The sequence below is a fragment of the Empidonax traillii genome, unplaced genomic scaffold, assembly GCF_003031625.1.
Source record: "Empidonax traillii isolate 1590-97213 ecotype Southwest subspecies unplaced genomic scaffold, ASM303162v1 scaffold331:size1191723, whole genome shotgun sequence".
Classification (NCBI taxonomy): Eukaryota; Metazoa; Chordata; class Aves; order Passeriformes; family Tyrannidae; genus Empidonax; species Empidonax traillii.
In genome coordinates, this window is record NW_020955524.1 from 266745 (window position 1) to 286366 (window position 19622).

The following is a 19622-nucleotide window of genomic DNA, read 5'->3' on the forward strand; positions in this document are numbered from 1 at the left end:
CAATAAAATGTACATGACAAGAAGACTTTGGCCTTCCTGGAACTGCTAAAAAGATTCCCTGCTGTGCCATCTATCAACATATTTTTACTCACTGCTGTGATAAGCCTGCTTGTATATTTTGATTGGAATCAGTAAATAGTATTTATGCTTTAATAACAATTTAACCTTGGTAGTAAATAATTATAGCAGTAGAAAGCACCTATAATTGTAATAATAGCATAATAGCAATGTAGCACTGTAAATGTAAATGCAAGTATTACGGCAAGAATTGCCGTAGTGATAAGTGACAGGATATTTGGGCACAGACAGCAATATATTCAGACACAAAAGTAAGGGTGAAAAAATGGATGGGAAGAACTGTCTCTTTTAGATACAACAATTTAGCTGTAAACTGCAGCTTCTTCTGATGACAATTCTTTACCATTAAAAGTCTTATGTAGTTTCTGCATTTGCACATGGGGAAAGATGACGGTGCCCTACTTTTACAGTTAAAGAGTACAAATCAGAGCTTACTTCTGAAGAATGGTGCTTCAATTCAATTATTTGCAGCTACATTTCAGCCAGTAAATCAAAGCCCTCTCTAGCCACTGACAGGACATTCTGCTTCCTTCATACATTTCTGTACATCAAATACAACCTGGTGACTGAATGAGCTTCAGAACCTTTGTAAGTGGCATCGCAGATGAATAAAACCTGGTTTAATAATGAAGGATGGAGCGGGACAAAGGCATAAAGAAAACATGTAGATCTGGATCTACAGGATTCAAGATATCTTTACAGGACTTTAACCATTACAAAGTATGGATATTAGATTTTCTTCAAATAGTTTCTATATTTTATAGAACATTTAAGTATAGTGTTAAGATTAAAGTTTTGTAGCAGGGAAAAGTGGTATATCAATGTCCTCATCTGACTAGAAACATTAATAATGATTCCTAACAAAACAGATAACATTTGCTTTGCAGTGGTGAGTATCTTAAAACCTTACTGAACCAGTTATCTGCTGATAAATAAAGAGAAAACAATAGGGGATGGATGGGGAAAAATCACCCAAAGAAATTAAAAGATGGGTGTATTTGGGCTGGCCTTACGAAAACACAGAGGCTGAGAAGCTCCGGAATAGAAACAAATCAGAGCATGGCTCCAGAGAAGAACAAACAGAAACTAAAGACTGCAAGGGCGAGAACTCAGCAGGACCCAGAGGATGCAGATGCTGGGGATGAGGAATCCAGCAGAGAAAGCTCAGGTGCTTGCAAGTATACAGACTTCAAAGACATCAGAGCAGTAATCAGACTGAAGGAATAAGGCATAGGTGTTTCTTATTTTGCCTAAATCCATTTGTTTCCTGTGTAAAAATAATCTGTAAAATATAAGCCTGTTTGTTTCAATTATTGTGCATCCTTTAAAGAGGAAACTAGAGTATAAGGAAGGAGTTCCTGGGGAATCTTAAGGCATCTAAGGCCTCCAACAGGAGTCTCACTTCCCAGGAACAGTACCAAATAGCTTCTACGCTCAGCAGCTGAAATAGAATCTGGATCCTGTCTAGTCAGAGATTAACAGCACATGATTCAAGCACTGTAATACAAAAGCCAGACGTTTGAGAAGTATATAAAATGTAAAGTTCAACCTAACCCACAGAACTGGGATTATGAGAAGTGTTCGGTGCTGGTGTGATCTCCGTGCCAAGAAAGCAGTTGAGCACCTTTGAGAATTTCAAAGTTCAACAACTGCCAATGCTGAGCTCTTTGACACGCCCCATTCCATAGAATTTCTGTGCTCCTTTAGTCTAATTCAACTTCTTCATTGGTCAGCTGAGTCAAATAAGCAGCATGACACGTGCTGGAGGTTAAGCTATAGTTGAATGAGGAAATAATAAAAGGAATTTCCTCACTGTTTTAATTACAGATGCGTGTTGAGAGCAAGGGCATTTGTTGTGAAGGGACAGTCTACAAGAGAGAAATATTCATACATGTGCATAAAACATATTGAAGTCTTAATTCAGTGCTTAAAAATGAGAAACAAAAAAACCAATTACAATACACTGTAAATGTGACCCAAAAGCCAAAAGATGTGCTTAAGAATACTCCAAGGTCATTTGTATACAGAAACATACTGGCTTCAAACTGGTCATTTATACTTATAAACAAAATAAATCATTCAACCCTCCCACATTAAAGCCTCACAAAAGTAAAACTATCTTCATGTGTGATCGCATCTTGTTCCAATGCACTTCTGACTCACCCAGTTACACCCTACAGTACATGACACCCATGAACTTGTAACAGTGGCCCTTACAGAATGCACAGTGCACAGAAATGGTAAAATAAAATCTCATAACCACACCCTTCACTGGACCTGTCTTTCCAGAAAGTGGCCTGCATGCAGCTCAGTCAGAGAAATGGCATGTTTACCTATACACTCTTCCCCTGCCCTTCCCGAAATGCTTCCTTTTCTTCTGTATCACAAATATTGACAGAGCTTTTGGATACAAAATACAGAAAATTCTTCACCAGAAACTTGCACTACACAACAACAAACCACACATTCATGTATCTGTAGGTTTGCAATGTTAACCTCTGAGTTTAAATTTGACCTTAAAAACTTCAGTCCTCTCTATACATTCACGATGATCCAGCAACTCTGAGATAAAGATCAAACATTCCTGAAGATATGCATCAAAGATTATTTTTCAAGTCTTTTAATTCTGATTGCACAAGGATGGTGGTAAGGTATAGTCTATAGGTAAAGTTAATACCTTTGCTAGCCCAAGCTGGGGAAAAGCAATCAAGTGTATACATACCCTAATTCTTTTCCAAGGGTGAAATAGAAGCATCAACCAACAAAGACAAAGAGCTCTATTGATTTTTACATCTATCCTGCATCTATCCCACACTGTAAAACCCTGACAGGTGGGAAGAGCCCTGAATTTGCTGTAAGAACACTCAGCATACCTACCTCAACAACCGAGAGAAGGTCTTTAACCTCTTGGGACACTTCTCCAGTGAAACAGATGTCATCTTTGAGGAAGTCACCAAGCAAACGTACTACAAGACAAAACGAACTTCCTCCACCCTCAGTCATATATCCTGGATGTCTTACAACATCATAGACCTCAAATTATATGGCAAATCAGTAAATACTGCAGCCTCTAATGGATGATTATAGCTTGGAAGAAATAATCACTATCATCATCTTTCGCCACTCAACTAAATTTAGTTTCAGAAACAAAACACCTTGTAGAACAGATTGAACCAGACCTTGCTGGAGCAACAGCCATAAGAAGTACCTTGCTCAAACATTATATAGCCACAGAAATCAATGCCCCTCCCTCAAACACATGGCTCTATCACATGGACCTCCGTGCACTTCAATCAATACACCATATGTCATCAGGTAAATTAGGCAGAGGAAATTAAAGAGCCACAAAGTATCCGCCTACACAGATGACTGAAGAAACAGAAAACCCAGGGACCAGTGGGGTTACCCTTCTCTCATAAGAATCACCTAATCTCTAACCCTTGATCCCTAATATTTACAAAGACAGGTGCAGAAAAGAATTTTTTTTCTCCCCCCATTTCTAGTGCAGCTTAAAGGCTCTGGGTTCAGATAACATAAGTAGGTAATTTCTCTAACCTCCCCTCTCAGGGATACCCTTAATTCCAAAGGCAGTAAATCATTCCTGTCCTTTTTCTCATGTTAGTCAACTTTTTCTCCTTTTCCCCTTCCTAACATGCCTCTGGGCTTCCAAAAGTAATAGTGACCTTTTCCTTAAGGCTGATCTATTTAAAACCTGAACAACAGCATTTTAACTTCCTCAAGAAAAACCAAAGCTATAGGGAACGACAGCTCAATATCTTACACTACAGAATGTAGAGAAAGCATTACATAAAACTAGCAAGACACCAAGCTCAAAAGAGCCAAAAAGACTTTCCAACATGCAACATTAGGTTGAGCAGAGGCATTGCTTGCCATGACACACCAGAGGTGCTAAAAGTGTATATGAATTCAAAATAACCTGAAGAAAATCCATTGTTGCCTCATAAATACAAAACATCACCTCTCTCAGAGGCCACAAGACACAGAAATGTGGGTGCTGACAGAATGCATGGATACTTAATAGTGACTGCTTGTTCCTTCCTTATCTTCCTCCTTAGGCTTCAACTTCACACAAAAGCAAAGACAGAATAAGAATACTGTAATAAGTGGACTTCAGGTCTGCTCCACAAAGGCCATTTTATATCCTTAGGTGTCTTTCAGGATAATTTGTCAGACAGGCCTGACAGGCAGACAGGATGCATGATATTAAGGACTCCCTGTCCTCTCTCCACCTGGCGGAACACTGTGACTTAAGGGATAGAGGGCAATGCCAACAAGTTCCTGTCCAGCATAGCAGGCACACCTCCTCTGTGACTGCTCCCCCTTCCCAAGTGTCCTCACACAACAGCTATGAGGTTCTGCAAGAGGAACCAAAGAGTAACGAGGACAATGGTTCATCCAGCATGGAGGTGTTGTCGAAGTGAAGTCAGCCCATGCTCTGTGATTAAACTGCTTCCATGAAGACAAAAAGATGGGTCATTGTCATAGGAGACTCCCTTCTGAAGGGAACAGAAGGCTCCTTATGCAGACTGAACCCACTTCTTAGGGAAGTCTGTTGCCTCCCTGGGGCCTGGGTTAAAGATGTGAAGAGAAAGCTTCATGCCCTAAATACTGCCCTCGGATTATTATCCATTATTGATTTTTCAAATAGGTAGGGATGAAGTTGCAATTGAGGGCAATAAAGAGAGACTTCAGGGCCTTTGGATGACTGGATCAGAAGCTCAAGTAGTGAGATAGGATAGTCTCCTCTATCCTTCCCGTTGCAAGGAATGATGAGGGAAGAAATGGGAAGAGCCAACAAATCAATACCTGACTCTGAAACTGGTGTCACCGGCAGAATTTGTGGGTTTGGATTATGGGTTGGTCTACACGATACCCAGCCTTCTGGTGACAGATGAGGTACACCTGTCTCAAAGGGGGAAAAGGATCTTCATGCAGTAGTTGCTAGCAGGGATCACTGAGAGTGCTTTAACCTAGACTTGAAGGGGTAAAATGGTAAAACTGATGAGATAAACTCTGTTTGTGGGACAGTGTTTGAGGGACAGTGTGCTAACAAGGTCCTTCAGTCTACCTTGTCAGTGGAGGTAGGAGATGGAGATCCATGCAGCAGTAAAGGTGAAAGGGTTACTGATGCATCAGAAACCACGGAAGTGTCTGAGAAACTCAGGGCTTCTTCTCCCCAAAAGGTGATGGGATTGACGGTCCAACTGAAGTAGATCTACACCAATGCCCACATCATGGAAGCCACCGTGCAGCAGAAAACCTATGACACAGTAGCCATCACAGAAGCATGGTGAGATGACTCACGCAACCAGAGTGCTGCAATGGATGGCTGTAAACACTTCAGAAGGGATAGGCAAGGAAGGAGAGGCAGTGGAGTATATTGGGGAGTGTTTTGATTGTATAGAGCTATTGATGGTGATTATAAGGTTGAGTGAATCAGGGGGAAGGCCAACAAGGCAGATATAATGGTGGGAGTCTGTTACAGAACATCCAACCAGGGTGAAGAGGCAGATTCAATATTCTATAAGCAGCTGGGAGAAGCCTCACAATCGCAAGCCCTTGTTCTCATGGGGAACTTCAACTTATCATATGTCTGCTGGAAATACAATACAGCAGAGAGGAAACAGTCCAGGAGGTTCCTGGAGTGTGATGCAGGTAACTTCCTGACACAGCTGGTGAGTGAGCCAGCTAGGGAAGGTCCCACTGGACCTCTTTGTGAACAGACAAGGACTGGTGGGTGATGTGATGGTTGGAGGCTGTCTTGAGCTCAATGATCATGAAACAATGAGTTTTAAATTCTCAGGAAAGTAAGGAGGAGGGTGAGTAGCACAGCCACCTTGGACTTCCAGAGAACAGCCTTTAACCTGAGACTGATTTAGACAGTCCCTTGGGAGACAGTCCTGAAAAATAAGGAAGGTGATCAGGAGTAGTCATCATGGATTTAATGAACATAAATCATGCTTGACCAATCTGATTGCCTTCTCCAATGAAACAACCTCCTGGATGGAAGAGGGGAGAGCAGTGGATTTTGCCTACCTCAACTTCAGCAAGGCTTTCAACACTGTCTCCTCATAGACAAACTCAGGAAGTACGGACTGGATAAATAGATAGTGAGGTGGATCGAGAACTGGTTGAATGGTAAATGCCAGAGGGTCACAATTGATGGCACAGGGCCTAGTTGGAAGCCTGTCACTAGTGATGTCCCCCAAGGTTCAATACTGGGCCCAATATTGCTTAACTTATCCATCAGTGACTTGGATGAAGGAGTAGAGACCTCCTCAGCAAGTCTGCTGATAAGACAAAGCTGGGAGGGGTGGTTGATACCCCAGAGTGCTGTGCAGCCCTTCAGTAAGGCCTCAACAGGCTGGAGGGATGGGCACAAAAGAACTATCTGAAATTCAACAAAGGAAAATGCAGGGTCCTGCACCTGGGCAGGAATAACCCCAGGCACCAGTACAGGCTGGGGGCTGACCTGCTGGAAAGCAGCTCTGCAGGGAAGGACCTGGGGATCCTGATAGACAACAAGCTGTCCATGAGCCAGCAGTGTGACCCTGTGGCCAAGAAGGCCAACGGTATTCTGGACTGTATCAGAAATGTGTGGTCAGCAGGACCAGAGCAGTGATTGTCCACGTGTACTTGGTACTGGTGAGGCTGCATCTCAAGTCCTGTGTCCAGTTTTGGGCCTCTCATTACAAGGCAGATATTGACACACTGGAACATGTCCAGAGAAGGGCAACAGAGCTGGTGAACAGTTTGGAGCACAAGTTATGAGGAGCAGCTGAGGGAGCTGGGGTTGTTTAGCCCAGAGAAAAGGAGGCTCAGGGAAATCTTACTGCCCTCTACAACTACCTGAAAGGAGGTTGTAGCAAGGTGGGGGTCTGCCTCTTCTCTCAAGTAACAAGCACTAAGACAAGAAGAAATGCTTCAAGTTGCACCAGAGAACTGTGTTTTCATTTCAGATCTGTCCTTGATGGAAAAAAACCCCAACTGTTGTTACTAACAGAAAGATTTGCTAGTCATCGTAATAAAGATCATTTAACAGAACACGCTTCCTTGTCAACAGCCTTAGAAGGAAAAAGACAGACTGAGCAAATAATCTTCTGTCCTATACATCAGAAAAGTGTGGTGAGAAAGCCTCTCTTGCAGCTGTCATTAATGTACTTGTTCCATGACATTGTTCTGTTTCTTTGTAGTTGTCCAACCTTCACCTGTCAGGAGTTTTACATGCTTTTAGCTATTCATGGACCTAATATTTTAGAAGGGACAGTGGAAACAAGGTAATAAAACAACTTAACCCTCTTAAAAACAGTTGTCCAAAGAAACTGTGCTCTTGGGAGAGGAAGAAAACCTCCTGAACTGGTCCAATCACAAAACGAGGTAAGGATTGTTTGAACTAATACTGTATCATAGAATCATAGAATCTTCAAGGTTGGAAGAGACCTTTGAGATCATCAAGTCCAATTGTCAACCTAGCACTATCACTGCAACCCCTAAACCACTAAACCATTATCACCCAGCACCAGATCCAGACACCTCTTAAACATCTTCAGAGATGGTGACTCTACCTCCTCCCTGGGCAACCTATTCCAATGTCTGACTCCTCTAACAGTGACATTTTTTTTGTAATATCTAATCTCAATCTCCCTGTCTGGCTTTGGCTCATTTCCACATCTCCTCTTACTGCAGGCACAGTAGAAGAGAGTGGCCTCCACCTCACTACAATCTCCTTTCAACTTCTAATACTAGATAGATAACTAGATACTAATGTGCAAGGGAATGGGGAAGCAGAAGTCCAGATGACATGACGTAGAAAAATTATTATAGCTAACCCAAAGCTGTTTCTTTCCACTAAGTATTTATTCCAAGAAAAAAATATTGCCTAATATAACACGTGACATCACTGTTGTACTTCTTTTGCTTGAACTAGATATTATGCTATCGATCAAAAGAGAGATTTAACAAAGTAATCATTGTTTGTGGTTGGAACACCATGATTAGATCTGGACCTTCTCTTTAATTAGAAGTCAAACTTTGCCTCAAGCCTTAGGAGACGGCAAAGTCCACTATACCCAGAACACACAACAAACTTCTTGAAACAACGCTCCCAGGATTAGGATGCAGCCATGCATACTTATAAAGACCATCCTTACATGAATACTTTCCATATTTAGGGTTGTGTGGTCTAATTTCAGTCCTCTGTAGCAAGGGACCCTCTTGTGACCTGAAGAGCCCTGTTGGTGACCTGCCTTGGTTGTAGCCTCCAAGGCAACAGTCAACATGACTTTTTGTACCCCTGAACCTTAGTTCTCTTCTTGAAGCTGAAGCAGCTGGAACAGAAGCAAAAGCAGCTCATTGTTGTCTACACTACAGCCTAGTACTAGCTCAGTTGAGCCTGTGATTTGTCACAGACGGCCAAAACCAGGACAAATTCTGTATGTAAACAGGGCCTAAATTCAAATGGTGATACCTGCACTAAGCAAAATACCGAGAGAAATTTTGTAGCAAAATCAGAAATGCAAAATCACAAAAATTTCTTACAAGTGACAGGATCAGAGTCTGAAATAAGCTGTGAAAACTGCACAAGAAGCATTATACTGAAATACAGTAAGGAGGAAGGAAATATCAACGAGACAGGCCTCACTAGAAATATTTTTCCCCCATGATGTAGTGGTAAGAATGCAACTGTAACATGCTCTAAAAGAGTACTTGATCAATCATTTCAATGTTCGACCTGCTAAATCAGATGCTACTTAAGGTAACTGATTCCCTACACTAGAATAAAGAACAAAGACACCAAAGAATAACTTACGATGAAATTACAAAGTAGGTGAGCAGTACAGAGAAAGAGAACAAAAACGAGGAGGAACTAACAATCTCTTCTCTCTTGGCACATTAGAGTAAGAGGCCGTGGAAACCAACACAATATAACTGCAAACTGAGCTCTCCCACTCAGATTCCAAAGGCAAAGGAAAATGTAGTGGCTGTCCTAGACAGAAACCTACATAAATCCTTAGGGAAATAAACCAAAGCTCGAGTATCAGCTCCAGCACTCTTAAAATATCAACATGAAATTCCTTCAGAGAGAACCTAACAACTACTGTTTCTGAGTTCGAAGTTTACAACCTGCTGAGTCTGCCTCCTCTGCCCTGACACACATAGTATAGGCTGCCCTTAGCAGCTCCTCCTCCTCTTCTGTTTTCTTTGAGAATATTACAAATGCCTTTGGAAAGAATTCTCTGCCAGCCCTCTTTCCCAGCTACCAGATGAATTTCATCTGCTGTTTGCCATTGAAAAGTCTTGAGGAGAAAAAAACACATTTATAAAGAAGCAGAATTATAACCATGACCGACTATTTTGGCCCATCACATGTTACTTATAAGCAGACAATTCCAGTTCTCCCCACATCTTCCAGCCACCTCAGAGCAGGGCTAAAAGACAAAGCCGTATGGTTGATTTGAAGACAATTATTTAGATTTTATAGGGGAAAAGTGAAATCTCCTCAAAATGACCTTTAAAAGGAAAGCATCAAGGTTAAAAAACTTGGATGAGTAATTGTGTGCTTCCTGAAACTGCCTTTTCTAGAACTAAGGTCTAACGTGGTTGTTTATGCTCCCGATAATTCCCCTAATGCACAAGGAGTGTGGCTGTGAGTCTGGATGGTCCTCAGTACTTTCTTCAGGAGTCTACTCCAAAAGATGACGGGATGGTGAAACTTGCTCATGTACACAAGATGCCCAGAGAAGGACTGAAATTCTTTCAGTGAAGAAGGAGGGTCAGCCTTTTTCTCTTTATTCCTTCAACTAGCATCTCATTCTCAGCATTATTTTCCATTTTGAATTAGCATAAGCACTGGGGAGCAGCTCAGACAACGGAAGGAGTTGTTCAGGGCACCAAAGCAAACAGTCCTTCAAAATTCCCTCTGTAGAAACCAGAAACAGAGCACTCTTTTATTAAAACAAATCCCTCTTCTCTGTTTAGGAATAAGGAATCTAGAAGTCTGGCTAGGATGCACCCTTCAAATAACTCTTTACTGTTGTGAGATGAATAGCCAAAGATCCCCAACACAACAGTGATGAATTGACAGCATTAAAACAAACACCCGCAGGAACAGGCTCCAGATACCCACGTGATCTCAAACTGCTGACAACTAAGCTGAACCCATCTGCCACTTATCCCTCTGCTCTACCTGTGATATTTTTTTTCCTCATTTACAGATGAGTATAAATGGAGCAGGGAAAACTAACATTGCTATGAAAAAAAATTAAGCATAATGATTTATTGTGGCAAAAAAGCTGTCAAAGAAACATGCTGCACAAAATTACTCCAGATGATTCTACTCCCAGAAGGAGCATCTCTGATGCGCACAGCACGTGCTGCTGACCAGAAACATATCATAAACAAAAGAAAGACACATAAGCAGATTCCAGTTTCAAGTTTCATGAGTTTAAATCCACACTTTACCTGTAGGATTGCACTGAGTCCAAAATTTAGCTCTCAGAACGAAAAAAATACAGTTACATGATCCTACTTTTCAGATAACAACAACAGAAGTCATGACACGGAGCCCTTACTTTCAGCTCTGCCACTGATTTATTTTGCAACTTGCAAGAAATCACTCTGCAGCCCTGTGCCGAACCTGCTTCATCTGTAAAGTGGAGACACAGCTATTTTTTCCCCTGGAGATCAGCCTTCTGATCCAACTAACCATGTGAGCACTGCTATCAGCCCAAAGGAGAGAATGAGATCCTTCCTTCTGGAGTGACACAGGCTTAGCTCAGCTCGGGGCAATTGTGAAACTGCACCCCAAGGGTTTGGGAAGGAGACTAGATACTTTTTATTATTACATCAACTTCTGACCTACTGGGAGTGCACAAAAGCAGGACATTCCTCTTTTCACAGTCTAAAAGCATACTTAGACTAAGAGTAACACGATACTCCCTAGCCTTAAAAATCATAAGAGCTAAATGTAAATAACAAGAATGTCACAGTAAAATATTCCCCAACATTAATTCTTTGTTCTACACACAACGCTTCCCATTCAGATGGAGTGGAAACAAGGTTCATAGTCTCAAACTTCAGATCTGTATTACAGCCTGCAACTCTGGTTGGATGGGCAAAAGCCTGAAATTTTCCTGTGTGGAACAGATTCATTGACAAGGTCATCCTGACATTGCCAGTAGACAACATAACCCTTCTGAACAACAAAAAACTGTACTTCAGGATGTCTGTGGGAATGAATTTGGTCCTTGATATTAAGCAGTCTAGTGTTTAGATTGTTTCTTTTGGCACTGTCTCCCACAGCATTATCATCTGGAAACCCAGTTAGTAAGTGACAAAAAGTCTGTAAATGGGTTGAAAATAAGTGGGCTCAACCTTTTTCTCCTGGGAGGTTTTCAAATTTTTGCCAAAAAAAAAGGCATCATGGGTCTGATTTAGTGTTAGCATCTTCCCACTATGATCAAGATGTCTGATTATATGACCTGCAGAGGCCCCTTCCCACTACTCTGTGATTTCTCAGTACAGAAGCAGCTGAAGCATCAGAAGTCTCTCGACACTGCCCATTTGACTAAGGCATAACAGAAAAGTAGAGGTCTTAGGTAGGGTTTGCAAGAGCACTTTTCACTCTTTCCAGTGCCCAATTCCAATACCATACCCTGGACTTTAAACTTACCTAAAAATACACAAAATCTGTTAAAAGGCCTACAAAATAATCAGTGAAATTACTCCTAAGGACACTGATCAAACTGCTGCGTGTCAAAACATCGGCAGCAATTTGTGAGAGGCTTCAAACTAGAACCCCAGGCTTCGGGGGTTAGGAGCTAGCAAGATTTCTGCAGCAGAACAAAGGACTCTCATATTGCCCTTCAGACATGCAAAGCTGGAATTTGGAGGTAATGGAGGGGCTGGAATGTATGGAGCTTATAGGTGGCAATGGCACAGTTGAGAGCCTCTGGGTAAGGATTAAGGGACAAACAAATAATGTGGATGTCATCACGGGGGTCTACTTTAGACCTCCCAGCCAGGACAATGATGCCAACAAATTATTCTTTGAGGAATTAAGAGACACTTATTAGTCAGCTGCCCTTGTCCTTACGGGGGACTTCAACTTGCCAGATGTTAACTGGGAACACCACACAGCTGGCTCAAACAGCTCCAGAAGATTCCTGAAAAACACCTGGATGATAATGGATGATAACTTCATGGTATAGGTATTAAGGGATCCAGCTAGGAAAGATGCCCTCCTTGACTCGTTGCTTGTTAAGAGAGAGGGTCTCATGAATGAAGTGGTAATTGTTGGCCATCTTGGCCACAGCAACCATAAAGGAATTAAATTTAAAATCTTTGTTGACAGTAGGAAAAGTGCCAGCAAAATTTCAGTCCTGAACAGGAGGAGATCCAGATTTCGGGCTGCTCAGGAAACTACTTACTACGGTTCCCTGGGAAAATGCTTTTGAAGGTGCTGGGGTCCATCAGTACTAGTCAATTTTTAAGCATCACCTCCCAAAAGCATAGGAGCAGGAAATTCCAAAATGTCGAAATTCAAGCAGAAGGCCAGCTTGGCTGAGTAGTAATCTCATTTGGAGCTAAAGCAAAAAAAGGAAGATGTATGCCAAATGGAAGCAACATCAGGTGACATGGGAAGAATATAGGGATGCTGCTCACTGTAGGGAGAGAATTCCTGTGACCAAAGTTTAATTGGAGTTGAAGCTGCCAGAAATGTGGGGACAGTAAAAAGAGTTTTTTGAAATACGTTAATAGCAAAAGGCACTGTAGAAGTAACACCAGATCCTTACAGGATGAGGATGGTCACCTCACAAACATGGAGCTCCATCCCTGAGGTCTTCAACATCTTCATAAATGACCTGGACACAGCACTGGAAGGGACATGGAGCAAGTTTGCAGACTCCCAAAACTGGGAGGAGCTGTTGACTCCCTTGAAGGTAGGGAGGTCCTGCAGAGAAACCTCGACAGATTATAGGACTGGGCAATCACCAACCATATGAAGTTCAACAAGGGAAAAGTGCTGGATTCTACACCTGGGATGGGGCAACCCTGGACATACGTGCAGACTGGGGAACAGCCCCACAGAATGGGACCTGGAGGTCCTGGTCGATGGCAAGTTGAACGTGAGTCAGCAATGCCCTGGCAGCCAGGAGGGCCAACTGTGTCCTGCGGGGCATCAGGTAAAGCATCGCCAGCCAGTCGAGGGAGGGAATTGTCCTGCTCTGCTCTGCACTGGTGTGGCCTCACCTTGGATATTGTGTGCAGTTTTGGGCACCACAAGATAAGAAAGATATTAAGCTCTTAGAGAGTGTCCAAAGGAGGGCAATGAAGATAGTGAAGACTCTGGAGGAGAAGCTGTATGAGGAGATGCTGAGGGCACTTTGGCTTGTTCAGCCTGGAGGAGACTGAGGGGAGTCCTCATTGTAGTCCACAACTTCCTCGTGAGGGGAAGAAGAGGGGCAGGCACTGACTCTCCTCTGTGGTGACCAGTGACAGAACCTGAGGGAATGGCCTGAAGTTGTGGCAGGGGAGGTTTAGGTTTGATATTAAGAAAAGGTTCTTCACCCAGAGGGTGGTTGGGCACTGGAACAAGCTCCACAGGGAAGTGGTCACAGCACCAAGTCTGACAAGAATTCAGGCATTTAGACAATACTCCCAGGCACATGGTGTGACTCTTGGCGTCTCCTCTGCAGGGCCAGTAGTTGGACTCTGATGATCCTTGTGGGTCTTTTCTCACTCAGGATATTCTATGATTCTATGGAATTACTAAATGACTAACTATAATGATTATAACATAGAAAAACCTGTTACTGTTTTCTCAAGAATTCAACAGCATATTGATTTGTAAAAGCACATTGGTTTAATTAAATAGTGAGGACAGTTCCACTGTTCTCAAGCCAGTGCATTAAGACTCCTTTCATGCTCTATTAAAGGCTTAAGATCTTAATTAAAGGGTGTCTTTCAGGCTTCACAGATAATGTAGGCAAAAACATTCTTAAGATAAAGTCAGACAGTTAGTGTAATATTTATGAAACACAATTTCACAAGATCAACATTATATAGCAGAGGACATAAAAATGCAGAGCTTTCACTAATGGAATTCTGCTACATTAAACAAACAAACTAACAACTAAAATAAAAGTCAGACACAAAAATCCATTCATAAAAATGATCGCTTGATTTACCAGATCCTTACTAAAGGCATCTGTAGTCCCTTTGATCAGCCACTTCAAGTGCTTCTTTATAAAGGAACAAAGGAAGAGTTGTGTCTATTTGTATAGTTGATTTGATGTATTTTAAGTAAAAAAGCTCAATTTAGTTCGATCAAATGAGGGCAACCATCTGTAAAAGAACTTTAGCACATTACAGCCAGCAAACAGACTATATGTCAGTAAAACCTAGAATCTATTTCTAGGAATGAACTAATTATTTTCATCCCCCTCCCTATTTTTCACAGTTGGCTCTGATATTCTAAAAATCAAAATCTCTTACTTGACTTCAAATGACTGATATCCTACTAAATCTCTCAATAAATTTTGCAGTGGTTAGTTACCTTCATCCTCGCATCTCCAAGGTCAAGGTAACTAAAATGAATTATATCATATTACAAGACCATGTTTCAGGATTTTTTTATCCATAATCCTAACTCAAAAGGAAAAAAAAACAATATAATAAAATTTATCCAGTTTCTTGCATGAGTTTTACTCCTGTTCAGGGATTAACTGCAAATATGTAGATGCCTGAAATCCTCTATTCTACTACTACCATAATTTTTGGTTTGAAAACATTTAGAGGAATAAAGAATCTACTTCTTTTGACCTAATTGACCCATGTTACAGTAGTGCATGACCTGAAGCTATCAGAGCCAACAGTACTTGTGTGACCTGACAGTAAAATCAAGAAATAATTATAGTTACAGACCACTGTTGCCAGTAGAGATATATTTTAATACTGTCTGAAATACAGCAATTGAAGAATGGGTAATATGAGATCATGAAACTAAATGTCTCTTGCTAAAAATTTAACATAGCGATAGGTATTATTTGTATTCAGGGAACATCTGTTTTGATCTTATTAATGTGCTAATATTTTTTAAAAAAAACCAACACAGAGCAGGACGTGAAATAGATATCCCCAGATCCTGTTCTGCTACTCCTTACTTTATCTAAACTCTCCTGAGGGGCACATGGTTGCCAGTTGCCAAAACAGGCAAAAGACAGTGTAATAACATACATTTTGAAAGAATTCCCTAGTATCTATTTCCCTCCTTTTAATCTATGGTCTTTGGTTCCTCCACTCCCCTAATTTCTTCCCAGTGCCATGCTAGATCCCCACATCACCATCCAGAAGGCTCTCCCTTTCTGCACCTTTTCTCCCATACAGACATTTGATAGGCTAGTAACAAACCCAGAATATTTTTCAGAGTTCCCAATGCTGCTATAAAAATACTCCTACAAAAGGAGTAACTATATAAATGACCATTTATATACTGTTGTGTCTAGAATAGGTTTTTTATATGGTTTTCACTGCAAGTCAACTATGTTTAAGCTGTGTTTTAGAACTGTTTCTGTTTCATTGCATGAGTTCTTCATTCCTAATACCGCAAAGACTCAAGCACTAGCTTGAAATAGGTTTAGAAACACACAGGCACAACAATACATGAGAACAAGAACTTGGAAAGGACAAGCTTTAGATCTTCAAAATCACAAAAAAATAACATCCTGTGATCTTTTTACTAAGATGGTCATACTCCAGAACAAAATTCAATCTTACAATGCATGAGGAAGAGATAGATGGTGGTTCCACTTCGGATCATGTTTTTCAGATATGCATCCCACAACATACAGTTTAAGGAAAAAGTAGGCAAGATGCCTCTGAACCACTGTATTTTCTGTTTTGCTTACCATGAACCGCTACCAGAGAGGAAAGTGTCATGCGTGTAGTAGCTCATCATAAAATGCCATAAAACCGTCCCCAGTGGAACTCAACTCTGAAATGCTGCCCATGTTACAACAGAAGTGTGCTTTGCACTTCAATTTCAGCCTTGCATGCTTCACAATTTAGTTTTTCTTCAGTACCTACATCTGGTCTTACACAGCTGCAGCTCTTCTCCTAGGTATGATATGGCCAGACTGGGGACAAGAATCTCACCCAGCCATTTGTCACCACAGAATTATGCTCCCAACTCGAATGACAGATGGACCACAGAGTGTAGCAGTATCAATTAGCAGAGTACATAATCTAAGTAAGGCAGGCTGTTCCTGTTCCAGTATAGAAACAGCAGTGAGACATGCACAAAGGCACGCTCCCCTTCAAACAATGGCTTTTCTTCCTCACAGCTCATCCAGGAAAGCAGAGCTATCATGAGAAGTGGGTAGAAGATACATATATATGGTAAAATTAAATATATATTGATATATTGATAAAATTAAATTTCCTTTTGATAATGATTTGGATGTATTAGACACTATTGCAATACGACATGATCTAATAAAAGTTCAAACATGTGAAATAATGTAGCTGCATCATTTTAAGAAAAAAAAGTGAAGTCCTTTAAGCATAAACCAGGACATGCAGTGATTGATGTTTTAAGTTGATGTAAGTAATCAAAGGCAATACTCCCCTGCAACTTAAAGATACTGCTGGAATCAACTACAATGCTGGGCAGATAGGGGAGGGAAGGAAAAAGCATCCTCTCTTGCATCACATCAAATGGTAGATACAACACATCAACTGGGTTATAAGGAGAGGCTACAGTTCTGACTGTTCTTCCAGCTATAAAAGCTACCCCACTGTACTGTAAAATTGTTAATAAAAAAGAAAAATTTAGACTGTAAAAATCAAATGAACAGGTCAGGTCATGTCAGAAGGCTGGACACCAGCAGCATTTATTGGAAAGACTTTTCACAGAGGATTGGCAGAGCCAGTGATAGCTGGTCTGCTCTATCACTTCATTAAAATCCCATTATCCACCACATGATATGGATGAGATCCCATTCCCCAGTGGAGAATTGAAAGAGAGAGAGAGTTTGAAAATGTGGCAGAAGAGAAAGGGATTTTTTTAAAAATGAGAGGATCCTAAGAACAACAGAATATTCAGAAGCTTAAGGGAAAATATGGCCTCACAAATCAATAGCTTAGAAGTCCATGACAATTGCTGATGAAAATTCTAAATAAACACAAAATGGTTGTGTGTATGTATGTGTGTTTTGTTTAATACTCTTTAATTTGCTTCTCTCAGTTTTGAAATCTTAGGTATGATAAGATCAGAGTTAATGGAATAAATAATAGCGTTGCTATTCTTGACTGAACCAAGAATTATTTTCCTTGCTACAGAAGCAAATAGTTCAAAGGAGCAAAAGTCATGAGGGCTTCTTGTTTTAAACCACAGCTTTACCAAACAACCCTGTGCATGATACACAAATGAGCCTTTGGATTTTAAGTACACACAATTATAATGCAGTAAGTCCTAATAATTTCTTGGAAAATTGCCCATAAGAAATATAAAACAATTATCTTTAACACAAAATTATTTTGGTATTGCACTACTGTTACCGAAACAGAGAAGTAGAAGACTGAAATTTTTATTTTTCTGGCCAACCTCCTAGGTCATCCCATAAAAGGAAAAAAAATAAGGGAAAAAAAAAAAAAGAAAAAGAAGGGAAGAATAAATACAGAAATGTGGTTCTTACCCTGAAGAGCGGCAGTCTGGTTTATTTCTTTCTGAGCGATCTGTGAGAAAGGAGGCACAATATCAGCACAGAAGTTGGGATGTTCTTTAGCAATACTAGTACAGAAGTCTTACAAGAACTGTAAACCCATATGACTAGCAAAACCAAAAGCTGATTCTGTTCTGAAACTGTTTTTCCACACTGGACTAGTCTGCCTAAGACCAAGTAAAATTACTGCAAGTTTAATGTTTGGTAAAATTCCTCCACTCAAAACACAGTGTATTTAATGTTTTGTATTAATGATTTGGATGCCTCCCCTCCCTTTAGCTGAAATGAATAGGGCTTTAGTTTAGGGTAAAAATAAGGGAGAGGAAAGAGGAAAAAAGAAAAACCACAGATTACTCAGCGCAAAAAAATCATTCCATGAATCACAGCTGGCAGAGTTCCCTGACAGGATGGGAGAAAAATCAGCAGTTGGTTGCAGCAACATCTGCAAATACAGTGAATCCAGTGCAGCCCCACCATTAACTCTTCAACTTCTGGGGGTTCCAGATACTACTCTTTCTGTGTTTTTAGAAAGGGTTTTGTTTATCCTGTGTTTCAAGTAGCTTAAGTGCACAAATAGAAAGCTCCAATATGCAAAGAAAGTATGCAATACTTCTACTAAGAGTTAAGATTATCATAGAAGCATTACAAAATAACCAATGTTGTGATACGAGAATTTACATATTATCTGTAATATTGCAAGTCCAGAATATTTTACTGCATGACTTTTCAACTACCTGAAAGAACTGAGGTTGCTGCCCACCTAAAATACATATATTCTAAAATTAGAGGAGGGTTTAAACTTTTATTATAGAAAGATCCACTGTGCAAGTGGAAGGAAATTCTTAAGGCTATATATAATCTCCACTGACCATGGTAATTTGCTTCTAATTCAATCTGTGTGTATTTTAAACAGAAAGCTATTTTTCATGTGCTAGTAAACACTTCACTGAAAAGCTTGTCTGTACAGAAGAGTAAAAAATCTTCCTAAAAAAAATTTCTCATCCACATAATGTATTTTCAACCTTAAAGCTCTGCATTTGTAATAAAATTTGTTCTCTCAATAGCACACATTTGTTTGTGCGGTTTTATCTCATGTATAAAAGAAATATTTTCCTCTCCAAGCCTTAAGTGCTAATTTGATTGTTTTCATGAAAGTGGCAAAAAATTACTGCACGTCAACAGTGCTTAAAAGTATCTAATGCTTCTTCCATCCACAGGTGCTCCTATTGAGCCATCATAGCCACACAGGGTATAACTTACTGTGTTTTCTGACCCACAGCAATCTCCATTTCATTACACCACGTGCAACTCTGGTAGCTAGAAACAGCATGGTATAGCTCTGGTACAGCTCAGACCAGACTTGTGGCAAGAGTTGTTCAAACACACACATAAAGGCCCCTTCCATCCTTACCATGTAACTCCTTACCTGGGAGTATTGAAAAAAATGAGACAGGACTTACTACTGAAATGTGTCTGTTGCTTGTAATCGGTGTTCCCTGTTTGGTAGGCAGTCACAATCTAACAGTATTCAGACAAAGCCTTCCCACTTCTAAAAAGATCACGTGAATAAACCAGTGGGGAGGAAGCAAGAGGATAAGTGCACCTGTAAGCACGGCTCCTGGGAGCTCTCCCCCCAGACCTTGTCCAGTCGGCAGATCCACCACTGCTGCAACCTGCTCATTCAGGAAACCAGTGCAACTCCCTTTTCCCTTTTGTTTTCATTCCTGTTTCAACGTTTCAACATTACATTTGCTTTTACACATTTTATTTAATGCTAAGCTTAGTGAGAGCACACCACCC

At 40.7% G+C, this 19622-nt stretch overlaps 1 protein-coding gene across 2 annotated transcripts in view; it reads right to left on the minus strand.

Annotated features, from left to right (window-relative positions):
• The window catches only part of SH3D19 (SH3 domain containing 19), an 85718-nt gene that overhangs the window by 48298 nt on the left and 17798 nt on the right, over window positions 1-19622 (minus strand). For both annotated transcript variants that reach the window (XM_027891793.1, XM_027891794.1), the window contains exon 2: window positions 17796-17835. In XM_027891793.1, coding sequence (XP_027747594.1) covers window positions 17796-17835 — 40 coding nt within the window. The remainder of the gene's footprint in view (window positions 1-17795; window positions 17836-19622) is intronic.